At 28.7% G+C, this 16,694-nt stretch overlaps 3 protein-coding genes across 3 annotated transcripts; 2 read left to right on the top strand and 1 right to left on the bottom strand.

Moving 5' to 3' along the window:
- Positions 1 to 3,685: 3,685 nt before the first annotated feature.
- Positions 3,686 to 4,553, top strand: OCT59_013401 (uncharacterized protein; the record flags this gene model as incomplete). The annotated part of the gene is made up of 3 exons (XM_066140774.1): positions 3,686 to 3,943; positions 4,213 to 4,343; positions 4,418 to 4,553. 3 exons carry the CDS (start codon positions 3,686 to 3,688, stop codon positions 4,551 to 4,553), a joined length of 525 nt encoding a protein of 174 aa, XP_066001621.1.
- A 1,710-nt stretch (positions 4,554 to 6,263) lies between these two features.
- OCT59_013400 (uncharacterized protein) lies at positions 6,264 to 6,796 on the top strand (the record flags this gene model as incomplete). The annotated part of the gene is made up of 2 exons (XM_066140773.1): positions 6,264 to 6,376; positions 6,439 to 6,796. The coding sequence occupies 2 exons, from the start codon at positions 6,264 to 6,266 to the stop codon at positions 6,794 to 6,796; spliced, it is 471 nt and encodes a 156-aa protein (XP_066001620.1).
- Positions 6,797 to 8,643: 1,847 nt separating this feature from the next.
- OCT59_013399 (uncharacterized protein) lies at positions 8,644 to 10,836 on the bottom strand (the record flags this gene model as incomplete). The annotated part of the gene is made up of 15 exons (XM_066140772.1): positions 8,644 to 8,662; positions 8,749 to 8,784; positions 8,985 to 9,025; positions 9,101 to 9,141; positions 9,224 to 9,275; positions 9,352 to 9,393; positions 9,474 to 9,510; positions 9,597 to 9,637; positions 9,721 to 9,761; positions 10,095 to 10,136; positions 10,213 to 10,254; positions 10,332 to 10,373; positions 10,451 to 10,492; positions 10,689 to 10,730; positions 10,812 to 10,836. The coding sequence occupies 15 exons, from the start codon at positions 10,834 to 10,836 to the stop codon at positions 8,644 to 8,646; spliced, it is 585 nt and encodes a 194-aa protein (XP_066001619.1).
- Between the last annotated feature and the right edge of the window lie 5,858 nt (positions 10,837 to 16,694).

Genomic DNA, 16,694 nt, shown 5'->3' with positions numbered 1-16,694 from the left:
TTAACTGGCGTAGGATTAATATTCTGTTGATTCCAAGGTTTTCTTACTGGTTCTCGTGTCTCTTGTTGTTTTCCTTTTCCTTTGTAAGATTGAGATGGACCTTGACTTGATGTTAAAACATTTGCTCGTACATTAGGTACTGTCTTAATTTTCTTTGCAGCCTCAGCATAACTTGAAGGACCTTGTAATGGCATTTCTTGTTCAACTTGCTCATCCCAATTGTGCATACCTTCTGACTCATCAGACTGATATTGTGAATTTCTAGGGAATAATGGTCTAAATCCCATACTTGGTCTGGGTGCTTTTACTCCGTATCTACTATAAATCTGTTGATACACTTCGTGTGTTGATGTCAAGTTTCTTTTCCTTTGATTTTCTGGACATGTTCTAACTCGATGATAAGGAGAACCACATACGTGGCACGTGACTGCATCATAATTAACAAAAACTAAACCTCGATTGTTGAAAGAGAATTTTTTTCCCAGTGCATTATTAAAGTCGTTCTCATTATCAAAAAAGACAAATGCAAACCTTTCTTTCTCATAATTTTTTGAAAACCTATTCTTAGGTACGAAACATGATTTCGCCTTCATTTGTATAATAATATCTTTCAAATCTGCAGCATATGTACCTACAGGTAAATTAGCTAATTTCAACCTATATTTAAAACGTAAATTCCTTTCGTCCTTGGTTAAATTAGATGGAAAAATCCTAAATGCGTACTTGCAAAATCTCAATGACCATAAGTCTTTAAATTTTTCTTCTACTTGTTTACCGTTGAATCTAACTACTACTTCATAGTATAAATTTTTTACATTAAATTTGAGGGTCCAAAACTTTTCAAGTATACTTCTAACATCTGCTTGTCCACATCTAGTGGAACATCCCAGATTTTAATTTCATAATCATTAAGATTATCATGTTTCTGATTGTTGATTACTTCCAATTTAGCAAATCTTATATCATTATCATCTGCAATTTTCTTGGCACAAACTTCAGCCGCTTGTGCTTCCGTTTCGTATGTTGCTCGAATCACCTTAATACCTTTAATGGAAGTTGGTGCCAATGAAATTAGCCCAAGTACATCCAAAATTTTCCTATAGACAAAATTTTTCTTAGCAATAATATTATCGCCTAGAAGACTATCTTGAGGGATAAAGATACTAAAACGTTGAGTCTTTTTAATAATAGTCCAACCATCGTCTTTCTTTGCTTCTTTAGAAGTTGTATTCTGACCAGGGTGACTTTCGTTAGTTTGAGTATGCATAGAGGCCTCAAGCCCTACGTTAGTATTACTATTCGTCTGTATAGGTTGCTGAGCTATCAAAGAGCTCGTCGAAGCAGTTGAAATACTACTTCCTGAAGGTTGGGTAAATTCTACCCCTTTCATATTACTCTTCCCAAATTCTATAATGAAAAAACAATATTTTCTATGACTTTAAACGATAATAAACGAAAAATATTTCTTCAAACTACTAGTGCGAAATTTGTGACCAAACGATCGGCGGGAAGAGTTTCAATTTTAACGTTTATATGATATATATATAATACCCCTTAAAAATAATTATATATATAATCGTTACCCACTATAGTAACAACCGAAAAAATGAATCATAAGATCATTACCCATTTTATATAATAACAATCTGGCCCTTACCCAATTTAACAAAAAACCTAAATCGCGTTTATAATAATATTACCCGACTTAAGCAATAACAATTTTTGATTTTTTATAATAACTTTACCCAGTTTACCGGTAACCTTTATATGAAGTTTCCGGGGTCCTATATCATTACTTTCTCTTCATTTTCAATATAGCCTTATAGTATTTTATATTTTTTTGTAACTTTCTAATCTTATTCTATTTATTTTAATTTTCTTTTCTAAATATAATATATTTTAAATATTCTTAATGTTTCAACCTGATCGAATAAATTATATGCTGTAGTATCTAAAATTATCCAATTCCAGAACTCTGTAAATTTTCGATCTAATTCTCTATCATATCATGATATTGGACCAACTGAAACCTTATATTTATTGAATAGCAATATTTAATAAGTATTAAAATTTTATATTTATTAAGCAATAAATGCTTAATATATTAATTAAGTACTAAATTTTAATATTTATTAACCATTTAATTTTTTAAGCATTTTATTAGTATTTTAAGTAAATACTTAAATGCATTTTACCAACATACCTTATATTTAATAAGTGCTAATAATAAATATTAATAAATTACTTTGACTAGCATTGTGATGCACCTACTATGTAACAATATTTTTGTAGTTTACATATATTTTGTAAAATATTATAAAATTGGATTTTATTATCTATAAAATAAATCCTTTTTTCTTTATTATAATTATAATAATTTTATTTGATTTTCCATATAATATAAATTAAACTATATAACTTATAGTAGGGTTTACTTCTATAACTAATTGATTATACAAGGTTTGTTACTTTTCTTGTAATCTCATCTTTATTACTCTCTATTATTTCTTCAAAAGAAATTATAGTTTTAGATGTATAACTGCATTTAAACAATTTGCATATACTTCAATAAGATCATGTAACTAAAAATGGGATGTGCCGTTTTAACTATCACCATTCACATGACTGCCTTATTCGCGTTGTTTATATTTATCTCAGCAACTTAGTTTTTTTTGAGTGGTCTGATGCTTATTTGTCATCCTTTTGTAAATATATACAAATTGTTTGAATGCTGTATAACTATTTTCGTAAATTTGAATTTTTATTTTACATAAGATTTTTCAAAATTTTAAAAATTCTTTTATTAATTACTATTATTGGATAACATTTTCTACACACAAAGTTTAAAACTGGATTTTCTATATGTGAAGTATGATTTTGTGTATTATGTAATGTTTTATGTTGTAACCAATGATTATATATATCTGACATTTTATATTTTATAAAATTCTCAGAATTTGGATTTTTAGGTTATATTTATATTTTCAAATTATTTCAATATTTTTTTTAGACTTTTAGATCTTTTACCTATTTTGACTATTTCTCTAATTATATTTTCTTTCAGGTTTATTAATTTTTTATAATATTCATTAGTGTTTCTTTCATATCTTCTTAAATCCTTCTCTAATTTTCATTCTTTTTCAATTTTCATAGTCTTTTTCAGTTAGTTTGAGTTTTCTTCTAATCTCAATTATTTTATCTTTATAATAAAATATGAACCTATTGTTAAAATAGAAATGTGGCGCAGTAATTTTATGTAGCTTCCCCTCGTAAATGCCCATTCGAAAAAATGTCACGAAATGTGGCGTGTGGCGTGTGCCACGTGGCACATGGCTAATCTAAATTTATTGTAAGACACGTATGAAATTAATGTTTCCTATACTATGTCATAGGCAAAAATAACAATATATTTTTTCGAAGCTATTGTTAAAAAAGTTTTTTTCCTTTAACTCAAAACTTAAAACTAAGGATTATTAAAAACGCATTTTTTTATATATATTGAAACCAAAAAAAGACGGTATAACAATTTATTTAGCTATAATATGCTTGTTTTAAAATGTATTTATTTGTTTAATAATATTGTTATAGTACTTGATACATAGATATGCAGACGTCAAATGTTAATAATAATGAAAGTGCAGTGAAAAAATGATGTTCAGGCTGTAAAAAAGATCAGGATGAACAAATGTTTATCGATGGAAAGGCTGTTTGTGCAACATGTTTTAACTGCCGATCAAGTAATAAAATGCGCGAAAAACAATCTCGCAATCCATCACGATCAGAAAATGAAGAGGGTAATGAAATATTTGAAAAGCCATTAATAGAATTTGAAGAACCAACGGATGAATTATTATTGGCAATGAATGAACATACAAGTTCATGTGATAAAGAAAACTTGGAGATAGAACATGCCACAAGTTTCAATTTTGAGAAAATAATTACCGTATATAGCGGGCCACAGTACCCCGAGTATCTTGCAAAAATCGGGGTTTGACCCTGCACCCCCATTTAGTCTAAACAAAGCCTAAAAATTCCATTTTTTGCGAATATCTCACGATCTACCGGTCCAATTTGAACGATCATTTTTTTATTTTGAAGAGCTCAATGAGAGCTATCAAACAAAAAAAAGATGGCTCAAATCTGATCACTAGATCACGAGATAATTGTAAAATATCCCCCCGGGTACTATACAATTCTATGAAATTTTTCAAGGGGGGTACTATGCATAGGGGGGTACTATGGCCCGCGATATACGGTAATACTAATTCACTTTCTGGAGATCCAAAAACTATTGCAGAGATTATTATTGAAGCAGTTCAAAATGCAGATGATTATAAATGGATGTACGTATTGTATCTAAATCAATTTTTTAACAAGTTCATTCTATAACCAAAGACTAATTTATTATTATTATTAGCTATAATAAGCATTATCAACAAAAAAAAACTATCACCAGTTTTTGGTATACATGTGCTCAGCGCTGTATTACCTTAAAACCATCTCGAAAAAATCCTGATCCTAATAAACAACATAATACGATTCCTAGAGACTAGAGAGCGATTTGATTGTAATGGAACAATCAAACTGCATATAAATTTACATCATGCTTATATTCACATCCAACATAATGATCTTCATATAGCACCAACAGATTTTTCCGTTCCTGATTGGGTTAAAGACTATATTTTGCAAAATTTAGATTTATTTCCACAAGTAATTTATGTACAATTGATCAAACAAGAGATGCCTACATTTATACGACAAAAACAAATACATTACTGGTGGTCCCAATATATGACTAAACAGTATAAACGAAAGGATGATGCTTATGATTCTGCACATGACTGGCTGTATGAAAAAGGCTATGAAATTATTGTTGTAAATAAAGAACCAGCATGAGCACTTGGGTTTATAACAGGGTTCCATAAAAAGTTACGAGAACAAAATATTCAAATTAATGAATGTGGTATTGATGCGACATGTAAGTTTATTTTATTATTTAATTTTATTACTAAAAACATTTTCTTATATTAATAAATTTATTTGTAGATAATACAAATAATCTTACTTTTGAATTATACGTATTACATGCGGAAGTTGATGGCACAGGGTATCCACTTGGCTACCTATTTTTAGATAATAATGGAAATGGAGTTTCAGGTGCACGGACAAACATAATTACCAGATTTCTGAAAAAATTTCGAGAATATGGAATTTTTCCTCAATTTTTTTTAACCGATAAGGATTTTGCACAGATCTCAGCGGGACAAACAGTTTGGCCTAATGCTAAAATTCAATTATGTCATTGGCATCTTCGACGAGCAGTAGAAACTAAATTAAAGGACACACACCTTCCAAAACGAGATAATTACGAACTAATGGCAGCAAATCACGAATTTTCATTCATTGATATTTAAGGTTGCTTGCCGAAACCTAGGGGTTTAGGCAAGATGGCGTTTCGCCGAAAAGTGAAATTCTGCTGAAACTATATTAAAGTTATATTAAAAAACTGGCGAAACTTTGGAGAAAGGCGAAACTGCCGAAACTTATTATAAATGCCAAAACTGCCGAAACTCTGCTGAAACTATAATAAATCTATAGTAAAATTTTGACGAAACTAATCGTAGGATTTTGAAGAGGTTTAGACAAGCAACCTTATTGATATTGAATTTAATCCTTCTAATACCATATATAATAAACCAACAAAATTTTGTCCCAAAGTATTTCGATCTCATATTTGGAATTTAATGAATAAACATCTTCATCAGCATCCTTTAATTCCAGATATATCTCAACAAAATTTAACATCTGATATAATTAGAAAGCAAGCAGTTTTAGAAATGTATACTTTTTGCAAGGAGAATTCACTTGTACGGGTATGGTCATATATGTGGCGAGAATGGTATTCTAAGGATAGATGGGTGCTTTGGGCGCGTTCAGCATTTAATACTCTATCTATACTAAAAACAACAATGTTCGTAGAGGGACATTGGAAAGTCCTAAAAAGGGATTTTTTATATAAGTTTTTTCGCCCACGGTTAGATCTTTTAGTATATATATTACTTGAAAAATTAATTCCTCATCAACAATGCAAGTTTGAACAACAGCTTTCTGGACGTGAAATGCTAGATTAGAGAAAATCAATCAAGTCAGAATGGAAAAAACTAGCTTAAAGACAACCAGACATAAACAATTCCAGCAAATATTACACTAATATTGAAAATTGGGTTTGCGGATGTCTATATTATCTTACAAATAGATTTATGTTATGTAAACACCTTGTAAATTTAAAAGGACCAGTTGATTTTTCTTTATTCAAAATTCTTAGACGCAATAATCAACTCCCTTTTCTAATTTTAGATAAAACTTGTGATATGTATGAATTAAATATGCGTATACATACTGATAGTGAAGAAATGATCATACACATACTGATAGTGAAGGAAATGATCATACACATACTGATAATGAAGGAAATGATCATACACATACTGATAATGAAGGAAATGATCGTACACATACTGTTAGCGGAGGAAATGATATTCATATTAATGATCAAGAAACAAATAATACTAATGAGAGTGATATATTTGAAAACCTTATAGATATAATACAACAAACACTTAATTTACTTGAGGAACAAAAACGATCAAGAAATATTCTTTGGGCTCAAGGAGTCAAGCGAAATTTTAATCAAATTAAGACCATGGTTAATGAAATACATAAGTATAAACGCCGAAATACAATGCCACGTACTTGGAAGGATCATACTCATAATACTCGTTATTTGAAATAATGTAAGTAATTTAATTTATTAAAATAATATTTTCCTTTACAATAATTGCTAGCATTAATAACTAAAAGAAATGCCATTTCTTTTTTTTTTCAGATTCTTGAGCATTTCTTAAATGAATTGAGTGGTAAGTTTCTTTAGATAAATGTGTGGCATATAGTGACATTTATAAAATTGCTAATGTTATTTTTTCTTTGATTTTTAGGTTTTTACTAGATGTTTCTTAGACAAGATGAATGGTAAGTTTCTTTGAGTGATGTAGTATATAGTGGCAAATGTCATTTCTTATAAGTTGGTTACCTTGTTATTGGGAATATTTGGGAAATTAATTGAAAAATTGGGTCGTTGTAAGGATTTTTTATACAATATTAAATGTCGTGAAACTGACCGCAATCTGTCAGCTTTTTTATCATTATATGGGGTTTATATGATGTGATAATATTGCATTATATAGTTCTGATAGGTTATACTGAAAAAAAAATAAAGAATGCGAACTTTTATAAAAAAAATAATGAAGTTGTAAGTTATGAATAATACTTTATTTTTAATTTTTGTAAACGCGATAGAAAATTACAAATATTTACTTAAAAATAAAAGTAAAATATAATAGAACAATTAAAATGAAAAAAAACAAGCCGGCTTTTTTTAAATTTATAATAAATAAAACAAGTCTTTATTTGCAAAGGTTTTTTTCATTTTTTTTTTCGTTAGATGCATATAGATATTCTATAGCCAATCATGTTTTGTTTATCTCATGATTGATCAGCCACACGCCACATTTCGTGACATTTTTTGAAGGGTACGCAGGGGAAGTCTTTTATGTAGATCAATTTTGTAGATCATTTCATACTTTGCTAAAAATGACACTTTTTTTGGCATATATTTTTAATGTTTTGGTAGTATTTCAGAAGCATTTATGTAATTATTATATTATTTTGTAATGGTAAAGTATATTTGTATTATTTTTGTAATGTATTTCAAAATAGTTTACAGCATCGGGAAATTTTTTGGGGAGCAGATCTGCGCAGATTTTCAGAAATTATATCTGCGCAGATCTTATACCCTGGCGCAAAACATTAAAGGAAAAATCCAATAAAAAACTGTGCAGATTTTAAAAATAACAAAGTTCTGCGCAGATTTTTAAATAAAAAACCTTTGAAATACCTCAGCAATTTTTTTCGGTAAAAATCTGCATCACAATAATACAAATTAATTTATTGCATTAATTACTAATTTATTTATATAATCAAAATTACTTTTTTATTATTATTATATATTAACAAGTTTACAAATACAATTGAAATCTATTACTAGTCATTGCTATTTATCATCTCTTTACTGCACATTTACATGTTGTTAATGGTTTGGATATTGTTCCAGTTGGTTTGATTCCAACAAACAACAAAATAAAATAGAAAATCAGAGATGTTTGTTAGAAATAAGAAAATCATTTCAAAGTTATTACTTTCGAAATGTTTGACACGAAATCTCAAGATCTAAAAAATAAAGTAAAATGAACGTTAGTAGAACGTTCGTTAAAGAAGAATAAAAAAAAAATTATAAAGAATTTTGAAGATATACCTTCAAATTCTTTCGTCCAAAAGCCAGAGAAAAAAACCATACAGAAAAAAACAACTGAAACGTTAGTAAACGTTTCGCAAATTAAAAAACATGAAAGAATTTCGAAGGAATTTTACCTTTGAAATTCCGTCCAGAAGCCGTAAACCTGCAAAAAGTAAAAAGAAAAGACAAACGAAACGTTAGTAAATATTTCGTTAAACATTAAAAAAAAATTAATTTCGAAGGTAAATACCTTCGAAATCCTGAAAAAATCTCCAAGTCTGGTTCATCTAAAGAAGCCCAGCGTCCCTATATAAAGAAGAAAGAACGTTAGAAACGTTCTTTGAAAAAAAAAATAAATTTTAAAGTTTTGCAACGAGAGTTGCGAAACTTACCATTTACCCATTTCGGGAACCTTGGAGTACCAAAACCTACAACAAAAAAGAAAAACAAAATGTTAGCTAACGTTTCATTTAAATAAAAACAAAAAAAAACAGAATTTTGAAGGTTACCTTAGAAATTCTGTTCAGGAGCGTCCAGAGAGCCGTGTTCCTACAAAATACAAAAATGAACGTTAGAAAACGCTTCGTTAAGTATAATTATTAAAAAAAAATTTTTTCAAAGGTTTCACCTTCGATATGGGAGACCGAACTCATTTTCGGCTTCCTTTACCTAAAAAAAATAAAATACGAACGTTAGTTAACGTTCGTTTAAATAAAAAATAAAAAAAAATTTCAAAGGTTTTACCTTCGATATGGGAGCCCGGAATTCGTTTTTGGATCCCTTGCCTAAAAAAAAAGGAAATAAGAACGTTAGTTACGTTCGTCAATAAATTAAATAAAAAAAAATTTTTTTTTACGAAGATTTTACCTTCGTATGGGAAAACCTTCGTATGGGAGTCCAAGTTTTCAGCTTCCTTTATCTAAAAAAAAGGAAATACGAACGTTAGTTACGTTCGTCAATAAATAAAAAAGAAAAAAAAATTTCGAAGGTTTTACCTTCAATATGGGAGTCCGGAACTCGTTTTCAGATTCCCTTGCCTAAAAAAAAGAAACACGAACGTTAGTTAACGTTTGTTAATAAAAATATTAAAAAAAATAAAATTTTCGAAGGGTTTTACCTTCGATATAGAAGTCCAGAACTTGGTTTCGGATTTCCTTGCCTAAAAAAAAAGATGAAACGTTTGTTAACATTTTGCTAAATAAAAATATTAAAAAAAATTAATTTTTTCGAAGGGTCTTACCTTCGATATGGGAGTCCAGAACTTGTTTCAGATTCCTTTGCCTAAAAAAAAAGAGACGAAACATTAGAAACGTTTTGTCAATAAATTATTAAAAAAAAAATTAATTTTCGAAGGTTTGTTTTACCTTTGATATGGAAGTCCAGAACTTGTTTCGGCTTCCTTTACCTGAAAAAAAAAGAAACGAAACGTTATAAACTGAACGTTTCGTTAATAAATTAATTAAAAGAAATAATTTGAAAGTTTTACCTTCAAACAGAACTTTCAAATGGGTCCGAAACATACCTTCAGCGTTCTGGACCTATAAAATACAAAAACGAACGTAACTAACGTTCATTAAAGTTAAATTATAAAAAAAAAAAATATTTTGAAGATTTTTACCTTCAAAATAAACGTCCAGAGCCGTTCTTCAGTGCCCAGGACCTAAAAACATGAAAAACGAATGTTAATTAACGTTCGTTAAAATAAAATTAAAAGAAATATTTTGAAGGTAAACTTTACCTTCGAAATAAACATCCGGAGTCGTTCTTTGGCGCCCAGGATCTAAAAACATGAAAAATGAACGTTAATTAACGTTCGTTAAAATAAAATTAAAAAATATTTCGAAGGTAAATTTTACCTTCGAAATAAACGTCCAGAGCCGTTCTTTGGCGTCCAGGACCTATAAAACGTAAAAACAAACGTTAATTAACGTTCGTTAAAATAAAATTAAAAAAATATTTCAAAGGTAAACTTTACCTTCGAAATAAACGTCCAGAGCCGTTCTTCGACGCCCAGGACCTATAAAATGTAAAAATGAACGTTAATTAACGTTCGTTAAAATAAAATTAAAAAAATATTTCGAAGGTAAACTTTACCTTCGAAATAAACGTCTGGAGCCGTTCTTTGGCGTCTAGGACCTATAAAATGTAAAAATGAACGTTAATTAACGTTCGTTAAAATAAAATTAAAAAAATATTTCGAAGGTAAACTTTACCTTCGAAATAAACGTCCGGAGCCGTTCTTTAGCATCCAGGATCTATAAAACGTAAAAACGAACGTTAATTAACGTTCATTAAAATAAAATTAAAAAAATATTTCAAAGGTAAACTTTACCTTCGAAATAAATGTTCAAAGTCGTTCTTTGACGCCCAGGACCTAAAAATATGAAAAACGAACATTAATTAACGTTCGTTGAAATAATAAAATTGAAAAAAATATTTTGAAGGTAAACTTTACCTTCAAAATAAACGTCTGGAGCCATTCTTTAGCATCCAGGACCTATAAAACGTAAAAACGAACGTTAGCGGCGTTCGTTAAATAAAAATATAAAAAAAAATTTCGAAGGTAAAGATTTTACCTTCGAAATAAGAGTCCGGAGCCATTCTTTGGTGTCCAGAACAAGAAAATAATAAACTGAACATTGGACAGCGTCCGGTATATAAAAAATATTAGTTTCGAAGTTTTACCTTCGAAATAGAGTCTGGAACTGGTACTTTCAACGCTCTGGACTTACAAAAAAAAAAGAAAACGAACTTTAGCTAATGTTTCGTTAAATTTTTTTTTTTGAAATGGAGTCCAGGACGTACCTTTTGTGTTCTGGATTAATAAAACGAACATTTTCTAACGTTCGTTAAATAATACTAATATCAAAGTTTGAAATAGAGTACCTTCGGCGTTCTGTAAAATGTATTTTTTGAAGGAGATAAAGGAGTCCGACATATTTTTAGTCCGAATCTCCTGCATGTTGCAGATTATATGCCGAATGTTGGACGAATTTGCCTTAAAGACTCTGAACCTTGCAAATAAATTTTTTTTTTAAAAAAAAAAATTTCTCTGATAAGTTTCAAAGCTTAAAAAACTATAATAGAAATATTTTTTCTTTGGAATCTTTAACAGATTATTTCCTAAAAGGTGTTGTAGAAAAAATTATTTCACTTTTTTAGTAATAAGTGTTGTAGAAAAAATTATTTTTTTAAAGTCTTGTAAAGTTTTTTTTTTAAAGAGTATTGTAAAAAAAATTAAATCAAGTTAGAGTTAATCAAAGTTTAAATATTAAATCAATGATGAAATTGCAGATCGAACTGATATTTTAATGAAAAAAAAGCAAAAATCTGCAAAATTGCAGACTTCTGCATAAATTTCACATAAAAAAAAGCAGAAATCTGCAAAATCGCAGATTACTGCAGAAATTCATACATAAAAAATCGGAAACTTGCAAAATTGCAGATTATTGCATAACTTTGTAAAAAATAAAAAGCAGAAATCTGCAAAATCGGACTTCCGCATAAATTCACAAAAAAAATGCGGAGATCTGCTAATTTTACAGATCTCCGCAGTTCTGCATCTTAAAAAATTTCCCGATAGGAATTAAATGGAAGAATTTTAAGAAGACTAGTAAATGGAGAATTATTAAAGGAATATTTTGATAGGGAAATATTTGAACCATATGTAATAATATAATATGTTTGAGACCCGAGTTTGATTCTTAATTTATGGGACATAAATTTTTCAAGAGAAGGATAAATGTAATAACCGAAAAATGCAATAAAATAGAATAAGGATAAATAATTAGCCGAAGGATAAATAATTAACCGATGGGTAAATAATTAGCCAATAAAATTATATTTATAGTTTAGTTTAGTGTAACAAGATAGTCGTATGATAATAGATCTTCAAATTTTATTAGAAAAAATAGAAAATATGAGAAATATTTTTCTTAAAAATGTATAAATACAAGTGGATTTCGATAGGAAATTCCGCAGTCAATTTTTGGCTCAAATAAAATAATATTAAAATATTAATTATTAAAAAGTTATTCAAATATGAATATGCTCATTGTACGCTTGAGAATTAATTAATGTTATATTATTAAGTTCGAGATTTTAAAATAATTTTTGGTAAGAAAATAATGTTTTGTAATTTTTGTAACTAATTTTTATTTTAAACCAAGCATAGATATTAATACGAACTCAACACGTCAGTGTCAACATACGATATTTTATTTTAATATCCTATGGGCGGCATGTCATAATATCTGCTATTTTGCGATCCTCTACCTCCAAGACATTGATTAAACAATGTCCCTCTGAAAAGTGTTTTTCTTATGTGTCTTTATCAAATCTTATCCGTTATCCTACGAAGCCTCGTACTTATATACATGCGGACTCTCGTTCAGTTTTACTTTCTGCTTCGTTAAGCTATGCCAAATCTCTATTATTATTTCATCTTTTTGCTCCGGTTAGATCACTTCCTATGTATAATCAAGTATCTAAGATGTCCAATATCCAACTTCCTTCTTCGGTGTCTACACTTTATGTTGATGGCTCTTTCCTTCCTCTTTCTAGTCATTTGACACCCTCGATGGCTTATGTATGGACTGCTATCGATTCTGATGAATTTATTTTTGAATCATATTATAATACTATTCCTTCTTTTTTTCCTTCTGCATTGCGTTCAGAAGTTTTTGCTTTATTATATAACTAGACTCCCTTCCTCGGAATGCCAAGATTACTGTCGCCACTGATTGTGCCCAATTGCTTTCTTTATGGTCTTCATACGTGGAAGCTCCTTTTATTCCTCGAATGCTTAAAGAATCCAACCACCTTTTGTGGTCCTCAGTGAGAAGTATTGTCTCGCAAAAGAATCTGGATGTTACTTTGATCAAGGTTCCTGCTCATGCTGATGACCCTTTGAATAATAATGTAGATGCATTAGTCAAAACTGCTCATGCGGACTCGCAAATTTCCTCTCAGTTGTTATCTGAACCTCTAGCCCCTTGCATTTTACAATTTAATTCTTTACCTGTGGATATGAATATCCAGAAATTTATTAGAGATATCATTGACGCTAAGAGTCTTTTAACTCTTGCTGTATTACCAAGATTTAATTTTAATTCCTCTATTTCTGACATCGATTGGGCCTGTACCAAATTTTGTCTTAATAACAAACAATTAAATTTTTCCCATCAGAATGGCCGCTCTGAATTTTGTGCTTTCTGAATCAAGATCCTATTAGATATGCTTCTGACACTCACAACTCTTCAGAGAAGAAAGCCTCATCTCTATGATCTGAGTTGGCTTTGTCCTCAATGCAACTCCTCTCCTGAGACTTTAGACCACTTGTGGACTTGTCCTTATATTTTACCTGAATTTAGTCCCCTTAATACTTTCAAAACACTTCTACTGGATCTTCGGACTAATTATCTTGATAACCTTCTTTCTGCGACTCCTTTAATATCTTTACTGGATTCTTTTGTTGATGACTTTACGGCCATTGACTGTTGGAAATGTGATCCTCCTTCGATTTCCTGCCTGCGACTCGCACGTGGACTTATACCGATGTCCCTTACAGGTTTTCTTAGAACCTATTTTTCACCATCCACTATTTGGTCTATCTTAGATACACCTTTGCACAACTTTCATTTTGACCTTTATGTTCAAATCTGGTTGTGCCGTTCCGTTTTCTTTCATCATTGGGAATCAGCTCAAGGCATTACTAATAAAATGAAATCGTTTGCCATTGGGCCTCCTCCTATTTCTCATCTCTCCTCTATAAATTCTCCTGATTCTTCGACTCCTTCCCTGGCAACAGTTTCCTTGGATTCCTGGGTTTCTTGGGTTTCCTCTTATGTAATCCGTGGTGGATCTTGGATCTCGCACTTGGATTTTTGGCGCCGCTTAACAGTTCAGCCTCTACTTAGGATTTCTTTTGGGTAACGGATTGGATCTTAAGGCATACTGGATAGTTGACTCACACTGGCCTTCGGGTAAAGTTGGGGTATGCGTATTCTGTAATAGTTTAGTTTTTCTTTACTTAATTTTATTTTGTTTAGATTTCTTTACTTGTATGAATCGTGAAGCTAGTTCTTTTTATTTTTTATGTTTATTTTTATGTATTTTTGTTTGTAATATTGTTCGATTTGACTATTGTACTTTTTGTTTAAAATCATAATAAAAGATAAAGTCATAAGACTGTTTGCTCATAATTACCAAATATGGACTGTTCCAAATGTGTGACTATAAAGAGAGTTGACTGTATCTCCAAAATGCTTTCAGTAAAGAGAAGTTATACTCTCGCTAGAGTCCAGTTATTCCAGTTCCTATCTAAAGAGTTATACCTGCAAGAATAAAATCTAAATTATTAAATTAGGTAATAATACTTAACTATATGATACAAAGGTCTTGTTAAATATAATACTTTATTTGCAGTTGCTTAGATTTCTAGTCGTTTACATATGTATAAAAACATATCTAAAAATTTAAATCCAGGTAATACTCTGTAAAGAGTTGGAATGAATTCTTTTCTTCTTTTTCTTTCTATTGTTAAATAATTCCTAGAACTGCTATTTGAGTTTATTCCTTGATTCTAACAAATTTCCATTCTTTTCAAAAGGATATTTACTACTATATGCCAATAGTAAAAGGCTATTATTAAGTATTATTCAACAAGTTTTTCTATTATATATAAATAATAGAAGGTGATTCTCAAAGTATGCATCATTTGTAACAACAGCTTCTGCCATTCTATCACCACAAGGTTTTTATTTTTTTCATATAGTGATAAAATTTATAATTTAATAAAAAGTTTATTCTTTATTATATAAAAATATGTCATTATAACACAGTTATTTATTAAATATAATAAAATAGTATAATTATAAAATTTATAAAAACATTATAAAATAATTATAATAATTAAAGATTAAAAGTAAAAGGACTAAAAGAATTGTTCAAAGGAAAGGAATTTAAAAAGAACTAAAAAGAACTCCTTAAACTAAGTTAAAAAGTTGGGGTTTATATAATAATTTTTATATTGATCCTTTAATCAATGTAAATAATAATAATTCATTATAACAATTATTATTATGATGATCTTTACTTCTGATCCAATTTACTTCAGACTATTGATATTATATAAATTATAAACAATCCTTATAATTCTGAATTACTCTATTATTTAACTTAAAATTAATTCCTTATTTATGATACTACAATACAAAAGTACAATATTACAATTTAAATAGAAGTATTATAATAATAGAATTTTCAATAAAATAGAAGAGAATACTATTAATAAGAAATTATATCTTGCATTTGAATTTCAGGATTCTTAACACTATTATTATAATAGTTTATATTAACAGAAAAATGAAAATTTAAAAATGTAAAAGATGCATAATTAGATTGAAGAAGTAAAATATTATTTGTAAAGAATAAAGCATATATATATCTTATTGAAGTACTATATACAATGCATTTATATCTATCCATTAGGCATATACTAATCAAGAAAGGATTTTTAGATAAAGTAAAACCTATCCTTCAAGATTATTTTAGTATATTATTAGTAATAATTATTCTAAATGAAAATAAAAAACTTGAGCCAGTTAGAAGACTTTTATACTATATTAATAAGATTAAAAATATTCAAAATACAATACCAATTCCAGTATTTTTTAATAACCTTTTATTAGTTATACCAATTCAGAAAAACTAATGAAATTCTTAATTTGAATAATTTCATATTTAAAAATAAGCTTTATCAAATATTTAATGAGAAGAAAAAAGGAATACATTATATCAAGAATGATAATTTGCTATTGATTAGCCACCAATTTAAGAAGTTAAAATATTTATATCCTACCAAATAATTGCCAATAGCCTAAAGCTATATTGTAAAAATATTTCATTTTGAACTTTAAAGTCTGATAAAATTCCTAAGATAAATTTATTTTCTTCAGATAAGGATATAGTAGCTATATTTAAAGATATATATGCTTATTCAAAGAAAGTGCAAGAAAAAATTATTCCTTATTTTTATTAAAGAATGCTATTATAATATCAGTTTAACATATATATATATTACAGAGTTACTTTGACTGCCTAAAATAATACAAAAAAATCTTACATATGTCTTTTAATGGGTCATGCACTACAGATGAACTAGTCAGAATTGTGTGTCAATATGCTAATAATTGGTGTAGTGTAATTAAAATATTGATAAACATTTATGTAAATACAAATTTATTGTTTTTGATTAACTATACCCTGCAAGTATCCACATAGAATACGTGTTAATTGGAATATGCCACTTTTTAGTGAGAATCTGACTTTATAAATG

Source organism: Rhizophagus irregularis, chromosome 20, assembly GCF_026210795.1.
Source record: "Rhizophagus irregularis chromosome 20, complete sequence".
Lineage (NCBI taxonomy): Eukaryota > Fungi > Glomeromycota > Glomeromycetes > Glomerales > Glomeraceae > Rhizophagus > Rhizophagus irregularis.
Note: the sequence above shows the minus strand (reverse complement) of the source record. Positions and strands in the feature narration are given on the sequence as shown.